Source organism: Coturnix japonica, chromosome 4 (genome assembly GCF_054131305.1).
Source record: "Coturnix japonica strain WE chromosome 4, WE-NBRP24, whole genome shotgun sequence".
NCBI lineage: Eukaryota > Metazoa > Chordata > Aves > Galliformes > Phasianidae > Coturnix > Coturnix japonica.
In genome coordinates, this window is record NC_140666.1 from 39,502,852 (window position 1) to 39,522,959 (window position 20,108).

General features: G+C 43.3%; 2 protein-coding genes across 11 annotated transcripts in view; one reads left to right on the top strand and one right to left on the bottom strand.

The window, feature by feature from the left end:
* Positions 1-1,733: 1,733 nt before the first annotated feature.
* Positions 1,734-18,317, bottom strand: MRPL1 (mitochondrial ribosomal protein L1). 7 transcript variants are annotated; one of them, XR_014945781.1, is made up of 10 exons: positions 17,680-18,317; positions 15,504-15,609; positions 14,637-14,880; positions 13,811-13,835; positions 13,259-13,342; positions 11,700-11,771; positions 11,358-11,469; positions 9,849-9,949; positions 2,212-2,293; positions 1,734-2,005 (listed from the first exon to the last, which is right to left on the bottom strand). XR_014945781.1 is itself a non-coding variant. In XM_015861192.3 (9 exons), the coding sequence occupies exons 1-9, from the start codon at positions 18,209-18,211 to the stop codon at positions 1,845-1,847; spliced, it is 1,494 nt and encodes a 497-aa protein (XP_015716678.2). In that variant the 5' UTR covers positions 18,212-18,262; the 3' UTR covers positions 1,734-1,844. The 7 variants fall into 7 exon arrangements, 3 of the variants coding, with proteins under 3 accessions (XP_015716678.2, XP_015716679.2, XP_085402717.1); XR_014945782.1 differs by lacking the exon at positions 9,849-9,949; XM_015861192.3 differs by lacking the exon at positions 13,811-13,835 and having other exon boundaries at positions 17,680-18,262.
* Positions 17,075-20,108, top strand: part of CNOT6L (CCR4-NOT transcription complex subunit 6 like) — a 31,810-nt gene continuing 28,776 nt past the window's right edge. Inside the window, exon 1 of one of the 4 annotated variants that reach the window (XM_015861188.3) lies at positions 17,075-17,430. The gene's annotated coding sequence lies outside the window, so the exon portion shown is untranslated. Of the gene's footprint in view, positions 17,431-19,423; positions 19,589-19,750; positions 19,947-20,108 lie in introns of those variants that run through there. The other 3 variants (XM_085546578.1, XM_015861190.3, XM_085546579.1) reach the window with 3 other exon arrangements.

The window sequence follows — 20,108 nt, forward strand, 5'->3', positions numbered from 1 at the left end:
CATCAAGTCTTTTGTTGCAGAGTAAGTTGCTGTTCCATTCAACACTGGCATAAGCTACTTAGCCACACATGACCACTAGCCATCAGCAGAGTAGCTATTTAAAGCATAAGGTCGAGGGAAGAAAATTCCTTGAACCTTAAAGAAAAAACTCTTAAACACTTCAAAAGACTGTTTCTCTTGATTACGTATCCTCCTTTGCCTTCAGAAACTTGTCTTTTCTGTCTCAGCTGATCAGAAACACACACATTTCTATAAGGACAAGTAAGCATCTCCCCATGCAACAACTCATTTCTTGATAAGTTGAATCAGACCAAACTGGATGTTTAGGTCAGGTAATATTACTGATTATATTCAACACAGTATTCTTGCTAGTCACACCAACTCTTCACTTCCATAACTATTTAAAGCCCCAAACACAAGCAACCCTGTAGAGTTTGGATAACTTTATCCCCTTTCACATAGTTGATCCTTTTTGGACTTTTTTTTTTTTTTTTTTTTTTAAATGCATTTCTACTGAGCATCTGTCTAACAAGGAATAACAAAACAATGATAGAGAAACACTTTCCCTCAGACAGAGAGGGAACAAGAACGCCACCTGCTGGAAGCAGCATGAAGAAAGCTTGGAAACAGCTACATGTCTTCAGCCCCAGTTAACATTTAAGAATGCTGGGGGAAAAAACCCAACAAGTAGATACAATAACAGGTCAAAGTAATGGCCACAATACACATTTGAAGACTCAACTTGGCAACATTTAAGAGCTCAATCCTCATCAGGAGTTTAACAGTGGAGCAATGGACATAGTAAGGTTCTTCATCAGAAGTGGCCAGACACTACATGAGGCTCCTTAGGGCAGCAGTCACAGCACGACACTGCCAGAGTTCAAAGAGCACTTGAACAGCACTCTCAAAAATAGGGTTTAAATTTTAGGTGCTCTTGCGTAGAGCCAGGAGTTGGGCTCCATGATCCTTGTGAACTCCTTCCAATTCAGGATATTCTGTGATTCTACAATTAACTCTTTCCTGCATATTACAAACACTAATTGGATTCCCTGAGAGGCATAACCAGTTATGAAGGGATTAAATGTTATTAGAAAAATGTTGCACAATCACTCCTCTCACATAAGATATCCTGTTTTTTGGGGGGGAAGGAGGCGGGGGGAGGGGAAGATATCAAGTACTACAGTTTGTCACAAAGACCATCCTGCATTCAGAAGCAGGAGGCAACTTCAGAGCACCAAGTGAAACAGCAACTCTCTATACAGCACTCCAGTAACTATATATGTAGATTAAATGAAAAAGTTGGATATGACAAGCACCAGGAAGATGCAACTCTCACCAACCCAAAAGCAAATTCATCCCTGATGCTGCAGAGAATAGGACCTAGCTTCCTTCTCTTTGCAAGTTATACAGCAGCTTCTCACAAGGAAGTGCATTAGTTTCTCTGTGTGGGACTGAGTATAACGTACAGAAATACTGAACGTTCTGCAATTTCCACAGAGTACAAAACCCAGCATTGCGGATATAAGGTGTGCTGGCCTTTCAGCTGTAACTGGAAATTGGATGGTGATATCTCAGCACTTATAGTATAACATTTATTAGACTAAGAATTATCATCTGCAAAGAAAAAAACTACACACAAATCAGGGAGCTTTCAGCTACCAACAGAAGAAACCTCAGATGTCTTCAGTTTGGACAACAGGTTCCTGTTTCGGACAATTTCTTGTCACACAGAATTTTAAAAGTAAAAGTCAAAGATTTATTTATTTTTTTTCTTTTCACAGAGTATCATTTGAATGACACCATTTACTTTCCAAGCTTGATCATCAGATGCACAAGGAAAGGTATCAGGTACTGACAGACTCTTGGACAGGTTTTTCTTCATCACCTTCTACAGTTTCTTCTTCTTTTTCTTCAACTTTCTCTGCCTCAGGGAGAAGTCCATCGAGGTTCAATAGTAAGCCCTCACTGGTTGAAGATCTAATAACCAACTTCTTCACAAAGGGACCTAAGAAAACAAAGAATAACAGTTACTCCACCAATTTTCATGTCTCCATATTGATTTATCTCAGTACTAATCCAGATACCAGCAGGTCATTAATAACATCCTGGTTAACATTTGCTTTTTCATTTTGATTCCACAGCTTCAACTAATAGATTAAAAGAATAGCTGATTAAAAGAATGAATTAAAAGAAGATTAAAAGAATGCTTACCAGCACTTGATGGCTTGAACTTGCAAATATCCTCAATAATTGTTTTTACATTGGCAATTATCTGTTCAGTAGGCATATCCAGCTGAAAAATGAGAATGAAGAGTTAGCCACGATGACCCTGAAGCCTACATACACATTTCTGAAGGTGCTGAGCATATATGAATTCTATATTTGGATACTTTCTGTTTCCTCTGGGAACATCAAGCTATTTTTCTAGGATATCAAGCTATTGGAGTGGGTACAGAGGAGGGTCACAAATATAATCAGAGGGCTGCAGCACCTCTCCTATGAAGACAAGAAGAGAGAGCTGAGGCTCTTCAGCCTCAAGAAGGGAAGGCTCCAGGGTTACCTTATAATAGCCTTCCAGTATCTGAATGGGGCCTACAGGAAAGCTGGAGAGAGACAATTTTATAAGGGTATCAGGACAAGGGGAAATGGTTTTAATCTAGAAGAAGGTAGATTTAGACTAGATATTACGAAGATCTTTCCTGTGAGGGTGATGAGACACTGGAACAGTGAGGCTATGGATGCCCCCTTCCTGAAGAGCATTCAAGGCCAGGCCAGATGGGGCTGTGAGCAACCTGGTCTATGGGAGATGTCCCATAGACATAGTGGGGGAGGTTGGAACAAGACGATCCGTAAGGTCCCTTCCAACCCAAAGAATTCTGACCCTGTATTCAAAAGTTAGAAATCCCATTAACAGACTTATCAAAAAGTCTCAGTTTTTTTTTTGAGGTTGTACACTCTTCATTATTTTCCATCTTTCTACACATGACATTCAAGAATTATATTCCCATTGTTCCATACACACGTAGCCTTAAAGATGCTTTAAAAATAATGCACAGAAGTACTTTTTCAAAGTAGTAAGGAAATTAATACTTCAAGAAATAAGCATCAAGAAATAGCTGTCAAAATACAAAACAGATCAACTCCAAAAAAGCACAGGCACTTGAAATTGAAGGCATTAAGACACATAACTGAACAAAAGAAATCATTAAAAAAAAAAAAAAAATCAACACAAACACTTGGAGCTTTGTTCCATTTTTACTTCCCCATTTCAACATAATACAACCTGCAGCATGTGCACTGAGCACAAAACATGGACCAGTTTGCATCTACCCTTCTTATACACCTCAGTTTCCATCTATGGTTTTTTTGATCTTCTAACCAAAACCACAGACTGGTGGCTCCTCATTCCGCACAGTATCCTTAAGTAACAAACTACTTACACACTGCTTCAGGTACATAAGCAGTCCTCACTGGATTGATCATAAGTATTTGGGAGTGAACAAACACCATTGCCCAAAAAGTATTATTTCCTCAGATACTAAACACCTTAAACCACAACTTCTATTCATCTACTCTGGACTCTCTTTAACAATGAGAAATTCATGACAAACCCAAACCTCCGAAAGTCAAATCCAAGGCCACAGCTCCTGGAGAGCTGAATACACATTTCCCAGACTTAATGTCCTGGAAGCATAAGGTTCTGCATTGTCACGTTTAGTCTGCCCTTTGGTTTCACCCATAGAATCCAGAAATCTCCACTTGTATGAAAGTCAACGTTTTGGGTTTTTTTTCCTAGAAATTTCAGGAAGTAATAGATATTGAAGCAAAAGAAAACAGCACTTTTCTTAAAGAATTAACTCCACTTCAGTGGACTGTACAGTATTCAGTGGGGTCCCATCTCTCTCTCCAACTCCTCCCAGTGGAGCATAAGCAGATTTCATTAACATCTCACTTATCCATAAATGCTTTCATTACGATAGAAATGCTGTTAAACTTCAGTAGTCTCCTCCCAGATTTGGTCCATTGATCTCTTTTTATGCACTTCTGGCAAACTTCTAATCCAAATGCCATCCCTCTGCTACACAGGCCAGCAGTCATTCATCTTTCTTATTGCTATGCTGATTGCAAAGCATGATGATACACCTGTCATAAATTAACTGATGTAGAAATTTGTTTGCTAATGGTGAGCATTTCATTTCACTGACAGACTGATAACAGTTTAAGGAATTAAAAATAAAGGAATACTTGGAACAATTTGAACAATTTAACACTAACAACTAATTAGAAATTATACTTCATTTGAAGGTTTTAATAGTATTTGCTTCTAAATCTTGCACTGTGTTTATGTCTCAAGTCAGCCTTCACTTGTACAATTTGATAACTGTTAAGTAACTTACTCATCTGTTACCAAGTCTAGAAGAACTCAAAAGATAGAGAATTTTCAACTTTCTCTAAGCAATACTTTATAATTCATTCTAAGAACTTAAGACTACAGCACATTATGAGAGAAGGTGATTATCTCAAAACACAGATATGTTGGTTAACATCCTGTATTTCATACTGTAAGAAAATAGGGCAAAGCAAGTTACATTCCATCAGATAACATGACACATCCCAACAGCCCGTGTGCCATATTTTTCCTGAGATGTCAATGGCACCATAATGAAGATGTGTACTTCCCAAAGGATTCTGAATATTTCAAAACCATCTCCACATCCACACAGTAAGTATCCCACAGCAACTCCCAATCTGTGCGTGGTCACTATGTTTCAGCACTTAAATATTTAGGTTAATTTTAGGCTTACCTAAACTGACAAAAGCACTCCAGATCTAAAGCTGTGCAAGCCACACAGCAGATTGATCCAGTGGGAACTGGTCAGTATCTTTAAGTCTTGAGTCACTCTGGCAAATAAGACGGTCTATAAAAGGAACAACTGTTAATCTAATTCTAGTGCATTTTGTATAAAACAATCACAAAGTAGCTTAGAAAACCGATAGTGTGTTCTACAACTGAAACACAAAACTGAAGTTCTTCCCAGCTTACTCTTTCAAGTTTAGGACATCACTGTCTAGAGCAGCACTAGGCGCCGTATGGAGGGTCACAGAAGTTCACTCTTTATTTTTAAGAAACATGCTCATTCAGTAGGGTCTCTCACTACCCCCACTGGGGCTCCATGAACAGAGTTTTAAACATCACCTTTTCAGGGATCTTTGGAAGCACACAAGTGAACACACAGAAAAGCACTTGCCTATTTGCTGGCTACATCTGCAAATGAAGAACTATAAGATGTCCTACTATTAAAACAATAAATTGAGCTGTTTCTCTCAACTATGCTTAGGGAATTGTATCAGGAGATTGGTCATAGCAGAATCTCCGCTACTAACGTAACCAGTAAGTGTTACATGTAACACACGCAGAGGAAATGACAGCCATGTCAGGGCAGGAAAACCAGGGGAAGCCAGAGAGAGCCTTCTTCACTCTCTGCACATCTACCAGGTGCTTTTAGTGCATACAACAGTAATCTCACATCACACTCAAGAAATTCAAAGGAGCTATAAAGCTTGAGCCTCCATCTCACTCTTACATTCTCTTCTTCCTGCTCTCAGTACAAAGATATATGCAGTAACACAATACTCCTAAAATACTGCAGTCCCAAGAGCCTTATACAGCAAGGCAGATCAGTCCACCCTCTGCTCCCAGAACCAATTATGCATTCCTGTGAGATGGCTAGAACATGCACTAGCACTGATCCACCAACACATTTTTCAGCCTCTTCCTTAACTTCCTCAGCCTCTTTCCCACCTCAAGTCAGTCATTAAGACTGAGGCTCCTACATTAAACACTGCATCAATCCAGAAATTATAGTTTCACACTTGCACTCAGAACTCAAGTTCCACTTAATAAAAAAAGACTTACAGGACAGTGCACTCATTAACAATTATCTGTTCCGAAACTGGCATTTTTATGGCTTTATCTCATGGCATTTAAGAGACCTGGGCTGGCCAGTAGTCATTCAAGCAGAAAGTTGAATCAGTTCTCAAACCACCTAAACTGGGCTTTAACCTGCAGTGTCTGAGAGAAAATTAAAAGAAAACAACCACCCCCGAATCTCCTATTACAACCCTTCTAAGACAAACTAACACACAGACAGCAGCATCTCAAGTCTGCCTTCTTCACTTGCAAGAACCAGAATTCCAATTACCTATAATAAATAAAAACGTATTGCAGACAACTGCAAAACAAGAAATAAGCTCACAGAGAGGCATGAGTTCATAGCTCTGTTTTCTGAGATCCCTTTGTCTCCCAGTGCTAATAAGAAACAAACAGTGATGGATTTTACCTTTTGGTTCCTATAAACTGTGAGACCTTTCAGGAACACAGTAAAGTGTCAAGTAATTAACAACAATACTGTGGCCGGCTTCCTGTAATAATACATGACCTCTGCACACCTCTGCACTCTTCAAGTAAAGCCACATTTTCTCCTATTTCAAGAGAAACACTTGACTTGGCTGAACTCCAGGAACTGGTCCTCAGAGGCTTCTATAGAAAAACGTTAATAAAACCTCTTTAGAACAGGTTTAGTGCTACTCCTAACAAATTTTGAGTTGGACCAGAGTAACAAAACAACTGCATTTCATCATTATTCAGAGAGTCAAATGTCTTTTATTACATAGCAAGGGCAGAAACCAGAGCTTCTCTTCTTCCAGGACCAGAAGAAAGCCCCCAAACCAATAGCTAAGTGCTGCCACACATGGCAGATGAACACGTCTGTAAAAACATCTGGAGGACAGCCAGTATCAGCTAGAGAAGAGCACTGGCCCACTTTGTGCTGTCTTGCTTTCCACAGGCTTCTGCTTAGTTACAAATCTCCCTAAGAAAGTAGGCAAGAAGGGGAAAAAAAGAAACAAAAGAAAACATAACACCAACAAAACAAAACAGCTCTCAGTAGGAATCTAAACTAACAGACACTTCTCTTCCTGGCACTGAAGTGAGATGCATTTCAGAGGTAGTAGCTGTAATACTGCTGCTTCGGAGATAATAGTAGGAAAGGCAAAAATGCAGGCAGGAACAGCCCTTACTGAGGCTGTGCCCTTGGTCCTCACGGTTATAAAGTACTACTTCCTAATTCTAGTTCAGTTTGCTATAATTTCTTCCCCAGCTCCAATTCCTCATTTTGTTTCAAATTCAAGCTGTTTGCCAGTAAATAATGACTAGGAAAACATCATTCTCAGTACAGTGCAAACCATCAGGATCCATGTGAGACCTTCAGCTCTCACTGAGGTAGATATCCGAAGGCTGAACACCCTGACACACTGGATCTACCCAAAGCCAGACCCGTTCCAAAACAGTTCCTTCAACACCCTACCTCTAGTACAGACTGGCATTTCTGTTCCCTGTCTTAACACAGGCTTCCACTCACTCATATTCTGCATACCAAATCGCAGAGATCTTCGATTCAGTCTCACTCTCCTGTACTTCTAACCCAAGGAATGAAATTGTGCTCGTTTTTTGTGAAGGGACAAAAAGTCCCTTCACAAAAGGTATATGATAAGCTTCCAAAATAATAATAATAATAATAATTCTCACCTCTCAGAATAACCTTGCTCTGTTTCACAGAAGACCCATTTCCCAGGCAGCTCTCTGCACAGACAGGAAAACAAACTGGAAACTTCTTTCTGGTGTCACATTTATTTGCATTCTGATTTTCCTAAGCATCTCCAATTTGGGAGACAAAAATATTTAGTAGTGTCGAATCTAAACTGAAAAGCACTGACTTTAAGCTGCTCTCTTCAGACAGCATGATTCTGAAGGGAATATCTTGAGCATTCTTATTTTGCCTCCCTTCTGCTTTAAGCTCCATGTCTCAAAAGAACATTTTACATTCTCAGTTTCACAATTCCACATCTACTAATTAAACATAACTACTGCCAACTCCCAGGCTTCTCAAAGGCATCTCAATTACTTACTACATAAGAAAGCACCATTAAGGCTGCTGACTTACGTGGGAGTGCAGCACAACTTCAAGCTATTGGCCGTAATTGAACTAACAGGCAACATAAGACAGCAGCACTAAAGGGAAAACATCTCTTTGAGAAATGCCAGCTTGGCAGAGTCCCAGAAACATCTACGCTACCACCTGGAAGGCAGCAATACATCTTCACATCTCCATGTAATTCACAAATGATTATTTTCCTCGCTGGCAAGGTTTAAATTTAAAGAGCTCTAGATTTAGTGGTAAGCAGACATGCATAACCACGCAAAGCTCCCACAGGCTCCCAGAGCCTTGCCTAGAGATTTCCTTCCAGCACTGCTGCACAAACAGCACAACTAGGTCAGGCGAAGGAGAGCAGCTACAGAGGGTGGAGACACTTTACGCAAGCCGTAGCCACAGACATCCTTTTGCATACAGCTCTCTGAACACGTCACATGTGCTGTGCTGGAGTCACCTCTGCCACGTAGCTGACAATACCTTGTCACAGCTGAACTGTGCACATGTAAATCCCCATCATATCGCTTCCAAACCAAGATTAAGAGCTCATTCACAAGGACCTGCTATTTACTAATTAAAAATTACAAAATAATTTTAAAAAAATGACATCTCAGGCTGCACTCAGAACACAAGGTACCTTGTAGCACCAGCATCTTATATCAGTAACACAACACAGTTTAAGTTTCAGAAACTCTAACCACAGCAGTAAGAAGCTATCTTAAGTAGAACCACCTGCAATTGCTTCAAATGCCATCGAGCCATCTGAATTCTTTGATCATTTTCATTCAAAACCTGTGTGTTTTTTTAACCCTTTATAAATAAATGAATAGAAAAATAAAAGAGCCTTAATTTGTAGGTATTTTAAAGGCTGATCAAGATGAGGACAATTAAAGGATTAAAGTTTAGTCCAAAGCAAAAGCAACATAAAATATGTTCAAAATGCTAGAAACCAAGACGTCTATGGATTCATTGCACTTCACACAGTCACTCAGACTTGCCTGCAGATAAAGATGCAGCCTGTCTGTATGAAAATGTAAGGCATTCTGTATTGTAGGAAAAACAACCTGAAAAATCTCAGTTTTGAGTACTGCATAAGAACAGGTCTTTTAAATTCACATGCACAACTCACAGGAGTTCTAGCCAAAATTAACAGGCTTGCTTATCTCTGCCACCACCAGACAAAACTGCAGAGATTACAAGTCTCATAAACTTCCTTCCCACAGCAATATCAGTTAATGGAAAGTTAAATATAGGCAGGATTACAAATAGACATAACAGAATGGAAGTAAAACAATTCAGAACAGAAAAAAGAACTCTTAAGGAAAAGAATTAAAAGCCAGTAAGAGAAGAAAAAAATCCTTTTCTAAAACTCAAGTTTCTTACGTGGCAGTAGTTAAAGCGCAGATTAATGTTACGATATTTAAGGTGTGGTGCAATCACTTTGGTGTTTTTTCCTGCCCTGAACCAGGATCAAAGTTTTAAAAATTGAACTTGGTCTGAAAAATTCAACATGAAAACAGTCCTTAATGATTAGAGTCAAGCGAACACTTTTTGTTCTGCTTGTGCATATGCTACAGACTTCTTATAGCCCATAAATCATTAACTAACTAAAGCTTTGTTTTCTTCACATAAAGTTGTTGGGGTTGGGGAAGTATGCATTAAAAGCAGAAACACTACAGGGACTGCTAGGAATAGGGCACGTTTTGTATTTGAGTTGCATCTTATTTTGTTCATTACTACAATTCATTGCCAATAGAATGACAATCACAAATCCTATTCTCAGCATACATAACTCCTCAGCATTAGATACGTACCACACACAAAACTCTCCATTAAAAACTCTCCATTACCACTTACTCTTGCTATCCTTGTCTTGATTAGACACTCATCTTGTACCATGTACTCAAGACCTTCTCTGAAGAACTGTAGCATTTTGGGAATATCATGGCCCACGGAATCTAATTTAAAAAAAGAAGACAATGACAACAAAACAAGGTTAACATTTACTAGGAGGGCAGAACACACCATTAGAAAAGGGAGAACTCGGTGTTTCACTTTAAGGCAATTAAGCACCAAACAAATATGCTGTTTCCAAGTTGTGTATTAAAATCTCCCTCCATATTCACACCTTACTCGTTAATCAGCAGATCTTTAAAGCTGGTATAGTAAAATAATTAAATATTTAACTAAGATCTCAGTTCAAATTAAAAAGAAACAAAACTTGTGAAGAGCATGTATATGTGGTCTTTGTTACATAATGTAAGTGCTTTGGAAGACTGGAATCTACTGAGTTAAACTCAGAATGATCTCCAAGCATCTGCCTTGGAAGCAAACAGTGTACAACCATGTAATAGCAAGATTACACACTACCTGAAACACTCTGGCCCAGTGCAGCCATTGCACAAGGCAGCTGGTTTTGTTATCTCAGCTGCAGAAGCTTGTTTGAAAGACTTACAACATCACTCAATTGCTTCAACTGCAAGTATTATTTCTCCCACATGCCTTTGGATGGCTCCAAGATAAATCGGCCAACAAGAACCCACAAACTAAGCAAGTTCATAATGAAATAATACAGCTTTCATTTTTCCCAGAAACATCTGGAATATTCTGTTGTATTTTGGACAGGTTAATACATTTGCTGCCAACGTTTAGGAGGCTACGAGCAGTGCCTGCAGCTTGTGAAAGCATTGTCAAGACAGCTGGGAGAAGGTAACTGAGAATTCAAGCCAAGATTTACTGCTTTAAGAAGCTGACACATCTATGTAAGAAACAGACCCCTAAAACACAGCTAAAATAAGTAAGGGAGGTAAAAAATAGTTAGGGACTGACATTTGATGCTGTGAGAATCTGACCTGAATAGAAAGGTTATTGTGCAGAATAAAAAGGGAGTAGTGACATACAGATAAGCAAACAGGTTATAATAACAAAAAGCATGAAGAATATTGTTTGTGCTTCTTGACTAACAAAATAAGCAGTGATGAAGATGGGATCCAAACAGCTGTAAAACAACATAACTGCCTTAGTGAACACCCTTTTTCCAAGCTACTTCTAATTACTTAAGTTTGCTGCACAAAGTTCACAGTACTATCACAGCTGATCACATACAGAATGACACAAGTAGCTGACAAACTAACCTTGACTGTAATCCCAACATTTGTGTTGTAGGAGATAGGGGGAAAGGCACAGTACTAGCTTCCTAAAGTAACTCTCGTAAGACAAAGCAAGTGACTCGATCACACACAGCAAAACATTTAACGCAATTCTATGTCTTAAAAAAATCTTCAGAAACAAACAAAAAAAAAACACTTCAAGAGTTAAACCTTGTTCCAGTACTTAGATTTATAAAAAAAAAGATTTGCTTCTTACTTCTTCTTGTGCTGGGGTATTTTCGTTTTAGCTTGCCCCTCAATGGTATCAGTTTAGGCGCTATTGCATGAACAGCTACATAGAAATCCATTTGAATTTCATCTTCCAAAATCTGCAATAAAACAAATTCAATTGTATCTAGGAATACAATGAATTACACAAGTACGCAAGTTTTACCTACCAACATGTCAGAACATACAAAGCAGTATTTCACTGTTCATACAGGCTGCTAACTTCAAGCCAAAGATTTTTGGACATGAAATTTCTTGTCCCTTCCCCATCAGTCACCAGGGAATTAAAGCACTTAATTTACTTGATTAAAAAAATTAAATAAATAAATACCCATTTGATTAATTCAACACCTCCCACAGCAGCAGCTCCATTCTCTCGAGCTATTTCAGCTTCTTGCTCATTCTGTTGCAAGAAAAAAATAAAAGTGAATTAACATCTGTACTGCTCTGAATTAACATCTGATTGCTCTGAATCAATAGCAATGGAATGTCTTAAAACTAATCACAGACCCAAAATATCCAACAATGGAGATTTAACACCGGAACAGTAACTCCAGTTTACTCCAGTTCCCTGTACAACAGGCAAGTTTTCAGTCCTCTTCTGGTGAGGAATGAGAAAAAAAAGATATCATCCCATTTGGGAAAAGCACCGTCACAAGGCCTTTCTCTCCTATCACCATCCTCTGAAAGTCACAGACAACCATCCACTAGATGGAGTCAACATTTAGTAAACACTACAAGAAAAGCATGGAGGATGCTACTTAAAACCACTATAAAATAAGGCTATTTGCTTCTGCTATTAACTTTTTGCTTCAAATAGCATTTAGAATATAATTTCATTTTTCTTCAGTAAGGTTTAGCTATTAATATACTCTGAAATATTGCATAGTTTTTGGCACAACCTTTTGGAAAAGATAAATATTCCTAACCAAAAGTCAGATCTCCCTCACAAAAAGGAGTTGACTAGCTCCACCTTTCTACATGAAAGTGGTGGTGTGCGACTGTCCTCCCTCCATCTTTTTCCATGTACACATTTAGAAGACATGAAGTTTCTTATCCTGATTGAATTTGATGTTAAGAGAGAAGGTTTCAAGACACTGCAACACTGAACGTGGCATACTTGTCAAGCCTCAGTTCTATAGGAGGATTCTCACCTTGCAGCTTACGTAGAAAATCTATCAAAAGTCAGTTCAAGGCACTTCTTTAGGATAGTCACATATTGATTATACGTAACTATTTTGTTAGAAAAATTAACAGGCAAAGGACAACAGCAAAGAGCCTACACTAGCCTCATTCAGATAAGACAATGGCTCTACACACCGTGTCACATTAGTGAATTCTTACAGAGGATGAAGGGTTTGTGGGGAAGGTTGTTGTGTTATTCTCACTGGCTGCTTGCTTTGGGTTGTTGGTTTATTTTATTTATTTAGAGAAGTTGCTCCCTACCACTATCACACAATTCCATTCTGTTGCAGTATAAGCTATGGTGAATAATGAACACTTCTAGTTTGTACTGTCTACTAAGGCTTAAAACAGTAAGGTTGGAAATGACTGCTGCACCAAACTGCCCATCTGTATTACAGGATGGTCAAAGTCTTTAACTCCACAGAAGACTTCAATCATCCCTCTCCCTTGGTTACACCTGTGCAGATGTTTTCTCCTTGAGCACACTGCTAGAATAAACCACATATGTAAAGACAACATGACTAAGGAAATTCAAGATGCTTGTTAACATATTGAGACAATGTTGGAAATTGGCAGGCTTGTGAGTTCCATAAAGAACCTGAAGAGTCTCCTCAACACCAGGTACCATACATACAACACAACTAGTTCTGACACAAGAGCATGCTGGATTCATGACATATAAATAAGTAACTCAGGCTTACTGACCTCCGTGAAAACCAAGACCTTATTTGTTTCATCGGTAAAGCGGTATGGAAGAAGAACAATGCTTGAAAACTGATCCACTTTTTTCTATAAAGAGAAAAGGAAACATAGAAACAAATCATGACTGAAAAGCAAGTCATTAACTTTGCCCCACACAAACGCAGCCACCTGATAAAAATGTGAGTACTCGCACTATACTTACATTTACTAAGCAATCATAATAAAAACACACACAATGCATAGATTCTGACTACTTCCGTATGTCTGGTGTAGAATAGAACTGAAACTTCACTAACTTAAAATGTATTAATTACTCATGCTGCTGTTTGCTCAAGAGAAAGGAGCTGAGGTCACCGTTTCCCACGTGTGGGACTGCTACACACTCAGGTGGCATCAGTAACGATCACTGAGATGCTGTAGTCTCAGCTAGTCAGAATTATTGCCTATTTAGCAGAAAATGCAAAATGATCACAAGAAATGCGTCCCTTGACAAGGCACAAGCATACCACACAGCTACTAAAAACAGCTACAAGAGGTCTGTATTGTTGCACTTACTTTGCTCTAAGAGGCCGCTGGAATACTAAAGAAGATATTTAGTTAGATACAGGAGGAAATAAACTTTAAAGAAACCAAAGTGCTTTTTAACTATGTAGTTAACATAGTGAGTCCTTCCACTCTGGATTCAAGTCCAGTCTGTCACAATTTGGGAGCTGGCGTCATCTATAGTCATGCAAAGTGAAACCATTTTCCAGTAATCACTGAGGATATCAGCAGCTCCACAAGAACATAACAGTGCTTGTGAATGAACTTCAAGGATTCCAAGGAAATAAACAATGAAATAAAGTTCTTTAAACAAATAAATTAAATAGATGCTTCCCTTTGGCATAGAAGCGCCCTCGCTCCAACAGTGCCCATAAAAATCTCATAAGCAAACATGCAATAACATACTTTCATGGAGCATGACAAAAACAGAATTTAAAACACAATGGAAAGCAGAGGTGGGAAGAAGCTGGACTGAGAATTCTCCCTATGCCAATCATTCCAGAACAAAACAAGCACCTAAGGTAATAATCTACACGGAAAGCTTAACTAAGTATAAAGCTTAGTTTGACCAGTTCTGTCTGAACCTGAATTTCAGTCACATAATAGCCCATCTTCATAATTCCTGAAGATGTTCATCTTCATCCCAAGTACTTAAACCATATTCAATAAACATATGTTAAAAGAATAAAGTCACCTGAAAACGCAAAGAGCATTCCAGCACTCAACCAGAGCATCTGCAAGAGGCAGATGAGAAGACTACTAGTAATATCTACTCTAAACACAGCCCTCCACATTATATGAAAAAATAAATAAGAATTTGTAGCCACTTCCCACTTACCTTCTTCGGTAGTTCCATATCTAGGGTCACATTAATATACACAAACTGTTTTGGGTAGGTGAAGTCCAATTCTCGGAATTTCTTTAACATACCCACTGCTTCTTCTACATTGTAGGATGGTCTCTCATAGTACCATGTCAAGTACACATCATCCACAGGCTTGCTCAGCAGCGGCCGCCTGCCACGTCCTTTTTTCTTCTGGAGTTCTTCCTGCTTGGACTTCTGTGAACCTCTTTTTGCATTTCTGAGACGTGCAACACAAAAAAAAACAAACAATAAAAACCCAACCATCATCAGCCACAGAGCGTTATGTATTTTAAGAGAAAGGAAGTTGATAACGTTAAGTATCAGTTAATCAGCAAAGAGTTACAAGGGTAGGTTCTACACGTAACAATCAGCATCCCTAAATTCACCCTAAAATTGCTTCCAGTGGCCAAGCCAGAAAGCAAACTTCCAGTGAACAAACACAAGCCCCAGTCTTTATATAATCCTGCCTGATTTATCAGGCTCTCAAATCATTGAGAGAAATAATTCAGGCAAAGAACACTATTTCTTTATATATATATATATATAAGCAAGAATGCAAAAAGTGAGAAATTAACTGCTCGTAAGAGCTCACAGTGTATCGCATGCTCCACTGTGCTGTACATTGACCTCATTTTTTCCCTTTCCCACTTAGACGGTAGTATCAGACTTGAAGAAACATCAGAACAAATAACGTCAGAATCTGAAGGACTAGAAGAGGAGAGGCTAAGACCCCTCGTTTTGCTCAGCCCAGCCAGGAGGAGGCCGATTGATGCCTCACAGCGGCCTCCAGCTCCACACAGGGAGCGGAGGGGCAGCGCTGTAGACCCCCAGCACACTCACTTGGCGGCCGCAGCGTAGAGGCGGGCAGGCGGCGCGGCGCTCAACGGGGGTGCTGCAGGATGCTGCTGGAGCCCGGGCAAGGCCCAGCGGCGGCACGGGGCCAGCACTGCGGGGAAAAGCACGCGAGACCTCAGACACGCGGCCGGCCCCGCCAGGACCCTCCCGCTTCCCTTCCCCACCGCTCCCGGCCCCGGTAAGCGGCGGCCGGGCGCCTTCACCTCTCCGCAATAACAAGCCCGCGGGAGCCGCCATCTTGCGCAGCCGCCGCGGTGCAACGCAAAAACCGTCCGCCGGGCGCTGCGCCCGCCGGGCTGACGGGCCCGGCCTTAAAGCCGCTGCACACCTGGGCTTTACATTGCCTCCTCCGTTCCTAAATACGGCAGCAGCCTCTTGGACTAGAATTGTTATGTTTAAATCCGAGTAGCTGATTTGAGGGACACAGGAAGAAACAACTTGCTTGGTGCTAGGAAAAAAAAATCACCTCTTGAAATAGCAAAGAATGTAGATGTAACCAGTGTATTCTGCAGAGGAAGCAGGGCCTTGGTTTGGCTGCAGTCTGCCATCCAAGTGCCTAGTGAAGCCTCAGGAGATGCTGGTCCTGCCAGCAGTGACCCCGGGCAGCCACTTGCAGAACCTGGTTTCTCAGTTACGCTCCCTTTTGAGAAGGGAGGGAAACAATACCTGGGGTGAGGGTGGCGAGGCCCTGGCCTGTAATGGGAGCCGGGAGATGTACAGAATGATTAACAGAGGCAACGGGAGAAGAGAAGGTACAGCCCTCCTTCACTGAGCCATTGGGTGGGTATTTTTCAGGAGAGGAAATGACCAGACCAGCCAAAGGCGCAGCTGTCATAGAAGTCACAGTGCCCATGCCTTTCTGAGGCAGCACACGACTTTTCTCCTATAAAAACGCATCCCAGTAAAGTTATTCTTGAAGGTTTTTTTCTTGCTTTCTCTCTCCCTCTGCCCTCCTCTGTACATGTGTGCACCCGCTCACAACCACTCCTTTACACTGGACACAGCTGGCTGAACTGTGCTCTACCATGGAGGCTCCTTCTGTGCTCCTCATTCACATACGACTATTTTGGTCCCACAGGTGAACCCACAAAGACCTGCACTTTTCTCTGCCCTAGTTTTATTATCATAATTTATCTTCCCCCTTTAAAATCCACTCTCCATCTTTCCCTCATTCGACACCCACACATTTTCTTGTAGAACTTAGGCATGGTCCCCACAGGAAGGCCGCCTCCACCTCTGGTGTGCCCAGCTGGAGAACACTGTGCTCCAAAGCTGGCACACACACCATTTACCTGCTCTACCTGCCCTTTGACACGGCTCTGCAGGGAGGCAGCGCAGTGCCCAAAGGGTTTGGCAGCAGGGGGACACCTCCTGTGGAGACAGAGGTGATGCCAGACGAGCCCTACGCCCCCAGAGGCTCAGGCTGAGCGCGGGGCCCCGTCACCCCGACACCTGAGTCACTTCCTCAGTCTGTCCGCGATCGCCAGAGGCCTTTCGCGGGGCGACCTGCTCCTCACGTACGCCCTGTCAGACGGCGCTCTCCGTAATTAACGACAATTACCCACGGAGGGCTGTTTTCCCTCCCTACGATCGGGTCCCCACTGGCGTCCCCAGGAGCAGCCGCCGCCCCGCAGGGCCCAACGGGGGCTCCCCGCCACCTCCTCGGGGTCCCGGCGCCTCCCCGGGGTCCCCGCGCCGCCCGCCCCGCTCCCGCCGCCTCCTCCTCCCGTCCCCACCTCCCGCTCCCCCGCCCTCCGCGCCGCCCGAGCCCCGGCCCGCTCCTCCCCGCCTCCGCAGCCGCCGCCGCCGCCGCCCCGTTCCCCGTCCCCGGCGGGCCGCCGCCCGCATGTCGTTGCTGCCCGCCGCCCCGCCGCCGCCGCCCCGCCGCCAGCCGCCGCCGCGCCGGATGCAGGTGAGCTCCGCGGCCCGCCGGGGCCTGGCGGGGAGCGGGACCGCCATGTCGCGGCCTGCGCCGCCCGCCGGCACCGGGGCCAGTGTCCGGCCGGGCGGCTGAGGGACGGCGGGCCCGCCCGGGAGAGGAGGGAGAGCGCTCGGAGGGAATGCGGGGCGGCGGGGGGACCGCGCGTTATCCCCGGTTCGGGGCCCGGGCGCGGCCGTGCGGGATACCCGGGCCCAACGCCGAGCCGGGCCGGGCGCTCACCTGGGCGCCGGGCGGCGGGGAGCGTTGCTTCCCTCCAGGGGGGTTCACTCGCCGCGGCCCCGCGCTCGGCTGCTGGCGGAGGCGAGGACGGGCACGAACGTCCGAGTTTGCACCGGCAATTCGGGGCTTGCTTCGGAAACTTCTCTGTGGAACATGGCGGAGCGCGTCCCGCCGTGTGGCGGCCCCGCCGTGTTCTGTCTGATCGCCCAAAAACCTCGGCCACGTCCCGTCTGACCTCCCGGGACCTCGGGACGAGCAGCTTCGTCTGCCCGCTGCTGAAACTTGGAGACCGAGTGTCCACTTTTAGGAGCTGCAAGTTGTGTTGATTGGTCGCTGCTGGGACAGGAGGCCCGTGGCCACATGCGGTCTGTGGGGTGGGCAGTTTGCCCCCGCTGTGCCCAGCACAGCTCTGAGAGGCAGCTGCCCCCCACCCTGAGGCAGCATGGAGGGGAGCAGCTCGCCTTGAGTTGCTCCTGGCTTGTGTAGACATGGCCAATAATGAAAGTAATGATAACGCAGCTGTTTTTAGCATTTGCAGATGTTTTTACCCCTGTGCAAGTTTTTTAACAAAGAAATACAAAGCGTGTTGTGTCCAGTAAGAGTGTCGTCACTGTGACGAAAGCCCAGGAATTCCTAGAAGCAGCACCCATGTTTGGAGGGCTTTGGTAGGGCTGGAGTGTGGCCTTTACAAACACAGCACCACTAATGTTTTCTCCCTGTATCTCTCCCAAAATGTGATGTGATGGTGAACCTTGTACTGAGAGTACTGTCCATCCACATGGCAGCTCGCTGGGCATGGCCATGCACTGGCGGCACTCCAGACTGACAGAGGTAGCGTAGCCCCTTCTTTTCCCACTGTGCCCCACTGCAGGCCGGTGTGTGCCTTATCAGAGCTCTCCAAACTGAGAGCTGTGGGACTACAAATGCCTCAAGGTCCCTGTGCCCTGCCAAGGGTAATGGGGTGTTGCTACTTGGTTGTGTCAGAGTAGATGAGTGGCGTGTGCTCATGCTGCTCCATACCTTGCCATATCTGTGCATCACCGTATGTGTGGCCCACAGTACTGTGTTGATTCATCCGAACTGAACTTATGTTCCAATATCTACCCAGGTGTGAAATCTTTTTGCCTGCTGTCTTCAGAACTGGTTGTGGGTTGATGGAAGTCTCGTGACCGCCAGGTCATGCTTAGAGGTGGGAATTCTGCAGCGCTGTGCCACTCGCTAAGCAAACCCCATTAGACACTATCAGTTATGTTCTTTTCTCACTATGAAAAGTGAGGAGTTGTAGCATGAAGAGTGCTGAAGTACAACAGAACAGACATTATTCAGTTTTGCCTTTTCTTCCTGCAAGGGCTGTGAATTTCACTGAAGTCCAAAGTATGATGTAAGTGGATGATAGGTACTGCCACATCCTTGGGCTGATGTTAGGTTTCCTTTCCCCTCAGAAACCGAGATGCTGATGTGCCCGTAACAAAGGAGTAGGAAGACTCGTTGTCAGACTGCTGGAAAAAGTTTGTTTGGCAGCAGTATGAAAAACACCAAACTTTGCAGATTCATTTTGGTTCGCTGAGCTTCACACCAGGCCTATATGGCAAACTTCTGCTGGCACAGCTCTGTGTGCGAGCGCTGTGGCGAGGTGTGACCCGTGAGTGACATAGCTGTGCCAGCAGCAGTCCCTGCTGTAGATGCAGTTATCTGCAGAAGTGCGTTTTTACTGATAGGGCTTGTTTTCGTTTTGAAGGGTGTTTTTCCCTGTAGCGGCGGTGGTGTCGTTGCCAGCAAAGCTCAGCACCTTGAGGGTGGGAGGACTTGGTGTGTCTGTCTCTGCGGGGACGCCACCAGCCTCTGCTCCTCTCCCTGCCCCGGGTATCAGGAGCTCGGGAACATCTGCAGTGGCCATTCTGTTGCTGAAGTAAGTGGTGTTATGACTGCTACTTGTTTATTTTTCCTTGCAAGGATCTTTGTAAAGCTTCGTTTCGGGCGATAAGCTGGTGGGTTTTTTTTATTGTTTGGATTCTGGCTTTTTTTCCTTACTGATCTTGCTTTTATAAAAAGCAGGGCAGGCTTTGCCCTGAGCTTGCCAAGCACAGCAATATTCAGCTCTCACACCAGTCCTACAGAAATCAGCCAGGACACGATCCCAACGCGTCTGTGGACTGTGGAGGTAAAACGAAAGGGAGCCATTGGAGAAGAGTTAATGAATTTGCACACCAGGGTGTGTCTTTACCTAATTTAAACCTGAAGCATTGCAAAGAACATCTTACATTGAGGTGGGTCTCTGCAGCTGCTGTCTTCCTTGTTCAGAGTCACTGTGCAAAATGGGGAGGTGCTTTTTCTTTTTTCTGAGAACATTTTACTTTCAGCGATAGTGTCGGTAACATGCACAGCTCTAGAGCAAATTTCCTGTAACAGCACAGAACTGGTGCTTAGAT

What these genes read in the sequence shown, in the direction of transcription:
- MRPL1 (XM_015861192.3), bottom strand. Translation starts at nt 18,211, where the DNA reads ATGCTAAAAACAGCTGCGTTATCATTACTTTCATTATTGGCCATGTCT. An exon ending in CTCTACGCTGCGGCCGCCAA is followed by an intron (nt 14,881 to 15,503) that starts GTGAGTGTGCTG and finishes TGCACGTCTCAG; the next exon opens with AAATGCAAAAAGAGGTTCAC. An exon ending in TCAAGACAAGGATAGCAAGA is followed by an intron (nt 2,294 to 9,848) that starts GTAAGTGGTAAT and finishes CTCATTTTTCAG; the next exon opens with CTGGATATGCCTACTGAACA.